The sequence below is a fragment of the Botryllus schlosseri genome, chromosome 16 (assembly GCF_051294905.1).
Source record: "Botryllus schlosseri isolate E-star chromosome 16, Bs_hap1, whole genome shotgun sequence".
NCBI classification, from domain to species: domain Eukaryota; kingdom Metazoa; phylum Chordata; class Ascidiacea; order Stolidobranchia; family Styelidae; genus Botryllus; species Botryllus schlosseri.
The window spans coordinates 14,740,810-14,749,369 of NC_137251.1; the positions used below are offsets into that span (position 1 = coordinate 14,740,810).

Sequence of the window (8,560 nt, forward strand, 5' to 3'; positions counted from 1 at the left end):
TAACCGCGTTTGATACATTTAGCGACGTTTAAAACGCCAATATGTACTTCAGCAATGTGACATTATGTGGCCCGAGTCTTCGCTAGGTATCGTGTACACTGTACAGGCTATCACTTCATTGAAAGATAGGGTTGGAATTAGCAATATGACGTCACGAGGTTCACGTTCGTGTTCACACAGAACCTTTCAAAAAGGTTCGCGTTCACACGAACCCGAACCTTTCAGAAGTTCACACCATCCCTAGTTCACACACAGAACGCGAACCCCACGATCACACCATCCCTTGTAACCATGCGTCCTCCTTTAAGAGGATTTGTCCTCCTTTTTTAGGATTTTGAAAATGTCCTCCGAGGACGCCTAAATGTCCTCATTTTTGGCAATTCGTCCCCCTTTACAGCTTTTACAGCTAAGATAATGGAGAGATTCGAGTGAAATAGGTCATAAACGACGTTAAAAAGCAAATACGGACATTCGAGTGGGAAATTCGTGGTTCGGTCGAAAGTGACGACCTTTATTTTTTTAATCAACACCACTAAATTCAAGTAAAAAGTGTGTAAATCGGGAGTCGAACGAAAGTCATGACCTTTTTTTTAGTCGACTCACCAAATTTTACTGCAAAAATAGCAAAATCGGCTGTTTTCAGTCTTGTTCAAGTAACTTTTCTGATTTGGTAAAACCATCCTCCTTTCCCGATTCCAAAATATGGTAACCCTAGATAAGACGACATTATCAACATGATCAAGAGTACGAGGTGAAATAGCCGTTATTTGTAAAACAATATCGGCAATTTTAATGGAGTCACAGCATGGGAGTTATGGAACTATAATCTGCAACTGCGGCAGATTGGAAATATTGATGTATTTCTTGCAACTTTCAAATTTCCAGATGCAGTATTTCTAGTTTATATCGTGCCCCAGCGTAGCAGCAGCTGTGAAGCCATTCTAATAAATACTTTGAAGTTTTAGAAATGCGCCTAAAGCTAGACGCCATGATATTCGAATATCGGCTGAATGTATAGGGGTAATCGGCGAAGCTGCTGGTTATCGGTTGTATCGACATCGGTCGGGCTCTGGCAATTTGTAATAGAAAATTTCTTCCGCGTTGACATCGTCGTGCATAATGGTAACAGTAATCAATAAAATACCGCGAAATTGTGAAGCATAGTTTTGTGAACCATCGAAGTATTCCTAAAGTACTGTCAATAAAAGCGAATCACGTATCTCACGCTACACAGTAAATGAGTCTTATATTTCCGATATGGCCCAGGTATGTAAAGTATGGTGATGATACTAAGAAACGTGTAGTGTTTTATGAATGTAACAAGAATAGGCAGCTATAGGCTAGTTGATAGACAGTGAACTTGTTTTATACGGTAGGAAAGGAATACGCAGTTTATACCTCGGTCCCACTCGAACCTGTATACTGTCTGTATGCATCATCGTACAATACATATGCAATGCTTGCGAAAAATAGCATGGAACACCTGCATCGTTAGCTTGTTCTCATTCATTTTTCAACGCTCAGCATCATCGCTAAACATTTTGCACTTTTTTATTTACTCATTTATTTTTCAAGATATTTAGCACTCGAAAATCGACGGTAAAATCACGAAGGCACTCTGATCATGGATTTCTTGAGCGCTTCACAAAATACTTCAACCCTGAAATGAAAACTCATGAGTTGTACTAAGCACGTAACTGTTTAGTCGAAAGCACGCAATAGCGGAGAGATGGTCGGCAATATTGTGAAGATGTAGGCAACAATGTTACACATTATTCAAAATGCAATTAACTAATACCAGTACAAATATTACACACCGTATGGAGAGCTTGACGGTTATAATCAAGCCTAGCATGACTTGTTATAAACTTAGCGACATAACTTATATAGCATTGTATCGAAGCCAAAAGAACATAAAATTACGCCTACCATTACCATATTTGCAGCACCTAAAGAGAGGGCATATTTCTGCCGACAGGTAAAACGAAAGCGGAATTGTTACTTTCGAGGTTGATGATGTTTGCAGTACTTGGTATATAGTATAGTTTCAGGCAAAGTTACAAAAGCATACACAAAAGCAACAAATCAAATTAATTTTTCATGCTCAGATCATGAATACTTTGCGGTTTCCTTAATTTTTGCCTATACCGAATGGTCGTTTTTAACCAGATGGTCTAATTGCTCACTCAAAATATCATTGAAATTATACACAGCCGTCAAAATACTCGGAACTGATCTAACTAATGTTAGGTTCGAAATTGCGCCAAAACATGCGACAGATCCTTGCACGCATAAACACCCAGATGTTACAGATAACGTTGAACAGTGTTTGCGATAGCAATCAAGAACTTGTGGCCGAGCATGACTTAATACACTTAGGGTCACGACTCAAATAGTATTGTATTAAAGTCAAAATAGCATAAATTACCCATACATACCTGCGACGGCAGACTGAAACCCCGCATTGTAATAGATCGAAACTTCATTATTCGCAAATTCCTTTCGACCGATATTGTATTTGCCGTTTTGATCGGGACCGCCCACTAGTGCTCCGTACAGCTTATGTGGGTTGGGACCAGCTAAGTTAAAAGCTGACTGATCGCAAATTGGTGGCGGGGATGTCCATTGCGGGCAAGAGCTGTAATGAAATGCACCGTTGCAAGACAGACTTGGACAACTTGAAAATTTTCATCTTTTCCAAATTGGATTAGAATTAGAATTATAGCTACATAATTTTTCCCAAATTACACTAGGATTAGAATTATAGCTGCAGTTTTTTCAAAAATAGACCGAGAACATGGAAATTGAACCAAGTTCAGTTCATATCAAGTCAGAGTTCATCATCATAAGCATGGGAATTTTCAGCATTATCAGGAAAACCGGAAGTCAGATTAGAATTAAAATTAGAGCACAGAAACATTTCACCAATTAGATTAGAATTAGATTACCGACGTTTTGCTCTAATAAGTCTAAGACCTAAGTACCCAATTAGAATACCCTGGTTGTTCAAATTTTTTGCAAGGGATTAAGTCGAAATGAATGATCGCGGGTTGCCTTTTAAACAAAAATCGAAATAACGAATGTGATTTCCACTGTAATCAATAATTTTCTGCGGCTCTCCCGGTGTTGCTCAACGAAATGCTTTTGAAACACGTGTCTTGTTCCCAGCGAGATCGATAATCATGAGTGTGGGATATGATGAGATATGACGAGTGTAATGCTTGTTTTGATTGCGGATTACTGGTTAATTCCCTCTCTTAGGGGCAACGTCGACATGGTCTTGTAATAAACGCAATTAATCGTTCGATAGGGGTAGACACGCATAAGGATCAATTTCTGTTATAGTTTAAGATACTTAAAGACACTTGTTGGGGTACAGAACTTGAAAATATGTTTTATTAATATATTCATTACGTAAATATATTAAAACCCGAAGCTTTTTGAGCTGACACTCTTGAGGGGCAATAATCGGATGCATGGAATGTAGTTGGATGCAATTTTTTGAAATTTCTTATTCACCGACGATTGCCCCTGAAGAGTGTAAGCTGAAAAAGCTTCGGGTTTTAATATATTTACGTAATTTCATGCTGTTTGCGCCATATTTTGTGATACGATCGTTGATACACAGTGTTTTTTCCATTTTCTACTAGTTGCTGACGATGACCTCTGATGAGTGTCAGCCGAAAATATTCAGGTTCATTTCAATATGAATATACTATTCAATTGTATATTAGAGTTCTGTTCCACCAAGAAGCTCTTCATATATACTTATAGGCTATAGATAGATAGATAGATCATTTATTAAATTCGTCTCACCAGGAAAATTTGAAACATTCAAATAATCGGTATGGACAGGGAAGGGACGATACGACCGAGAGGTCATCTAGTCAATCCCTTCCCCAGAGAGCATACAAATTATAACTCACGAGACAGACGAACACAATGATAAATTTCAAAAACACAAAAATAAAAGAGATCGGTTTAAACGAACATCATACGCATAAGAAAGCCATGTTAGAACAGCAACAACAACAGTGCATCAATTACAGACCAATAGGTTGATTAGAAGGGTCCAGCAGATAGTCTATCAGTGATTTTTTAAAACCGTTGAAGCTTCGTTCACGAATTGTAATGGGCACATTATTCCAGATGACAGGACCGGCTATCAAAAGAGATCGTTTGCAGAATTCCTTCCTTACTATGCAGAAGTCAATCTAGAATCCAATATTGCAATGGCATCTCTGATCTATCAATCACAGGTGTTCACACCCGAATAGACGAAAAGGGTGGTATAGCCTACATGAAAACAGAATTATATCGCAGTCAACAATCCTATGTTTCTACGTGCCTGCATAGTTTGGATTAAATGTTGTACTAGATTTATACGGCGGTATAAGTCTGAGGTAGGTTCTGGTTTCGTCTGTCATGGGTGTATATTCACACCAGTATATCAGGGGTGGTACACGGGTGGAAATAGTACACTCTCTTTTCGCTAAGAGCGCAGGTAAGAAAAACAGTATAGGATGTCGTGAATTTCCACATGGGTAAAAAATCAAGTATTCTAAGCCTATTTATACCTAAGAAATGAAAACTGGTAGTATTTTTAGTACTCTTGTAAAAGTAGGAGTACTTCGTTGCTTACCACCTCTGCCATTAATTAGTATCATACCTGGCAGCATGATACGGCTGCGTTGGCGGGTCATTTCCAAATCCAACCACGTAACTTCGGCCGCCGTCGCCGCTACCCAGCATGGCGTGGATTTGAGCTACAGCGAAATCTTGGTATCTCTGGTGATTTGAGAGCAGCGGATTGAGTTTCGATGCGACTAATGCAATGAATGCTGCGTTTGCTGAAATTTAAAACGGACTGGTTATCAGGGACGTATAACAGCGCTCCGTCAGACCCCGTATGTAGATCTACCCGGACTTAGACTAGCCTACTAGAAAACTTTCAGCTTTTTCATATTAAATTAGAATCAAAATTATAGCTACACACTTTTTCCGAATTAGATTAGGATTGTAGCTACACATTTTTTCCTAATTAGATTAGAATTACTGAATTCGCGAAAACTAAGGCATTGAAAAAAGTTCAGTTCATATCAAATCAGGGTTCATTTTGATAAGCCCGAGAATAGGAAATGTCTGCGCTGCAAGCTTAACTCGTTTCCCACTATATGATTCTCATGATGCATTTTTAGGAAAACCAGTAATAAGATTAGAATGAAAATTAGAGCATAGAAACGCTTTACAGATTAGATTAGAATTGGATTACCGGAACCTCACTCTAGTCTAATCCATCAAATTTAGACAACCAGAATTATTTAGTTGCACAAGCCTGGATCTACCTATATAATTTCTTCCATCACTAGCCTTCATAATGTATGCGACTAGGTAACACAGACTAACTTCTTAGTATCCCAAGTATTCAAAGGGGGTCGAAGTAGCCAACGTTGGTACTCAAGTAAAAGTAGAAGAAGCAATTTCCAAGCAGGTAAAAAGTAAGTATTGTATGCCAAAAAAGTACAAACTGTGAAGTAGAAGTATAGTCTAAGCTCGAAACCACACGAAGAAGTAGAACAAGTAGTGAAAATCTATTTGAGTACTTCGAAATGAACCCAAATATTTTCGGCTGACATTCGTCACGGGTAATCGCCAGCAGCTAGTAGAGAATTGGAAAGGACATTGTATATCAACAATTGCATCACTAAATTTGACGTCACCAGCATGAAATTCCGAAGAAGAGAGCGTTCAATGCACTATTTTAGATGATACACAAACTCCTTTTTTTGATACAGCCTTGGCTGGTGTAGGTCGACTCCAAGGCACACTAATTAAGGTATTTGCGAATAGCAAAATTTATGGCCTTTGATATTTTAATTAAATCGCTTCCACAGACTTTGAAGCGAAACCGTGCAGTCGCTCGTTAATTTTGGGACTTTGTCAAGTCATTTGGCTGACACTGAGAGCATTATACATACCAGCGTAGCCGTTTGTACCGAAATTTGAGAAGTAAGCCAATCCAGCTGGAGTGCGCGGAACACTAGAGCCTGTGATGCAGTGATTCAAGAAATTTTCAACGTCCCCGCGGTAGGTGTCGTTGCCGGTAATGTTTGCCATAAGAACCTGCAATGGTCGTGCCGAAATAATATATAGTTAGCGTTACACATCTAATATACACGAATGCATCTATTTTAGAGCCACGGTGAAAGATAAATCACCTGTATTCCAGCAAGTTTGTTATCCCACGAGAAGTCGAACGGCCTTTTGAAAAGAATGAACTCCACTCTCTTTTGCTTCGCGTCTTCTAGATACGTCACATTCCCCGTTGCCTTGAAAATCCAGAGAGCAGCCCACACGAGCTCATCATGAAATCCACTCAAAGACGGGTAGACCCGATTAGCAGATGGAATAGAGGTATCGTAAGTGCCTCTGGTAAATCAAACAAGTAAAATCAAGAGTATAAATACGTAGTAAATCTTCGGCAATGACTCGATTTATCGAGAGCGCTTTGGAGTGCCATATGGTTTTTGCTTAATGTTTATTGTTTATATTTACATGCAATGTTAACCTATATGCTATGATGGTCAAAGTAGGACATTTTCCTGTTCATTTTCCATGACCCTGGCTGTCAAAGTGATAGAGGAGGACGAATATAAAAAAGAGGACATTTAGGCGTCACCGGAGGACATTTTCGATTTCCCGAAAATGGAGGACAAATCATCCCAAAGGAGAACATATGGTAGCCCTATATCACGGGGCTCTTATGATGATTTCAGACATAAAAGGGATGAAATTTATACTACTTAATATTTAATAAAGTGCAAATAACGTTTGCCTATGCCAGGGGTTTCAAACTCAACTTGCGTCGCGGGCCGGATTCAAACCTGCAGAGCAGCAGCGGGCCGGACCAGTCAAATGATTCCAAAATGTTACCTCAGAATCTCATGCCCTTGGTTTTCACCAGAATACTAAAGTATGAAGCCTATATACATAATTATAATTACGGTATATAACGGACCATAGAGTTCGATTATATCAATACCTACATTCGCAAACAATGGAATTGGCAAAATTACGATGATTTGACCAGATGAATACTTATATACACTGCTAACACACTGGCTTTTGAAATCGCTGTTCACTTTTTTGCCTTCTCGGAATTGGGTGTCAATGACAGCGACTTGTTGCTGATGGTGACGAGAGCATAACCCCAACACCACTGTCGGACTATAGAAATTAAACATGGAACGGCAACGACCGATTTTGCAGCTTCGTTCCGCTTCGCTGAGGCTGGAGTAGAGAATTGTTTTGCGTAAGCGACTGTAGGATTTCTGGCAATCCAAAAGCTATCTTCCCGAGCGCAGAAATTACTGAATCTGGTCTTGATCGAAAGCTACTGTTGCACCGATTCCGAAAATATAAATTAAAATATTGATCAGGCACTGATCCACCTAGAATCTGTCCTCCAAGTCTGAAATATCGGCATTGTTCAGAACATTCGGGTAACCGCAGCACAATGGCCATAACAATGACCCGTTGCGACTCTCCGATAGGCGCTTCATTACTTTCCGTTATGTATTTTTTTCGTTTCTGACGCGTGTACCATATGCTCAAATCCAAGGTTGTTTGTTTTAAATGAAAATGTATACAATTTCCACATCCTCACTATATAATAAAATATCAATATTGCGTTTTGGTTTATAATCTCAATTTATATAGTGCAGCAGGCGAATAAATTTCGATGTTGAATGCTCGATCCACGAGTGTTTTTCTTTACAAACTGGTTACTGATGAGGACGATCCACTTATATAATATTTCCATATTTCTTCGGTCACTAGATGACAGTGGTTCTCAAACTGGCGGGCGTGGAAGCATCTGAAAGGAGGCGCGACGCCGCAGTAAACTGAAAAAATTTTCGCGCTAAAAGGCGATTTACCTCCAGTTCAGGGTTATTGCTATGTATATTGTCTATATTTTGTAATTATCTCGTCTACAGCCATAACCTTCAATGACATCAAACTATCCGTGGGGATTGATAGCATTCTGATTTCTCTCTTGGATATTTGGTGATGTCACGATAAAGGATGCGCGGAATTTTTCTCTATCATAAAGGGGGCGAGTCTAATCAAGTTTAAGAAGCACTGCTATATGATTAAAGTACAATATTGCCTTTTGGCTAATAATCTCAATTTAATATATAGTGCGGTCCGCGAATGGATTTAGATGTTGAATGCGGTCCGCGAGCCCAAAAGTTTGCCCGCCCCTGGTTTAGAGCAACAATAGCCTATTGCAGACATGGCAGAGGTGAAACAATGAATGATTGTGAACTTGTAGTAAAAATCCGAGAAATATCTAGTCTGATATGCTTGCGATTACGCCGACTCCTCCTGCTTTTCTGGGTACAGGTAAAGTATTAGTCATCGCCAAACTATAGTGCAGCACACCATCTGAGATGGATGCTGGACACAATCCTGTATGCTCATAAGATGATATGTGGACCCACCAGGTAGCTTACATGGAACTCTGAAGAAGAGTAACTACCGCATCGCTTGAATGCAT

At 39.4% G+C, this 8,560-nt stretch overlaps 1 protein-coding gene across 1 annotated transcript; it reads right to left on the bottom strand.

Moving 5' to 3' along the window:
- Positions 1 to 1,622: 1,622 nt before the first annotated feature.
- LOC145458729 (endoglucanase E-4-like) lies at positions 1,623 to 8,560 on the bottom strand. Its single transcript, XM_080337187.1, has 6 exons — positions 8,517 to 8,560; positions 6,219 to 6,429; positions 5,979 to 6,123; positions 4,670 to 4,850; positions 2,439 to 2,638; positions 1,623 to 1,660 (listed from the first exon to the last, which is right to left on the bottom strand). The coding sequence occupies exons 1-6, from the start codon at positions 8,558 to 8,560 to the stop codon at positions 1,623 to 1,625; spliced, it is 819 nt and encodes a 272-aa protein (XP_080193313.1).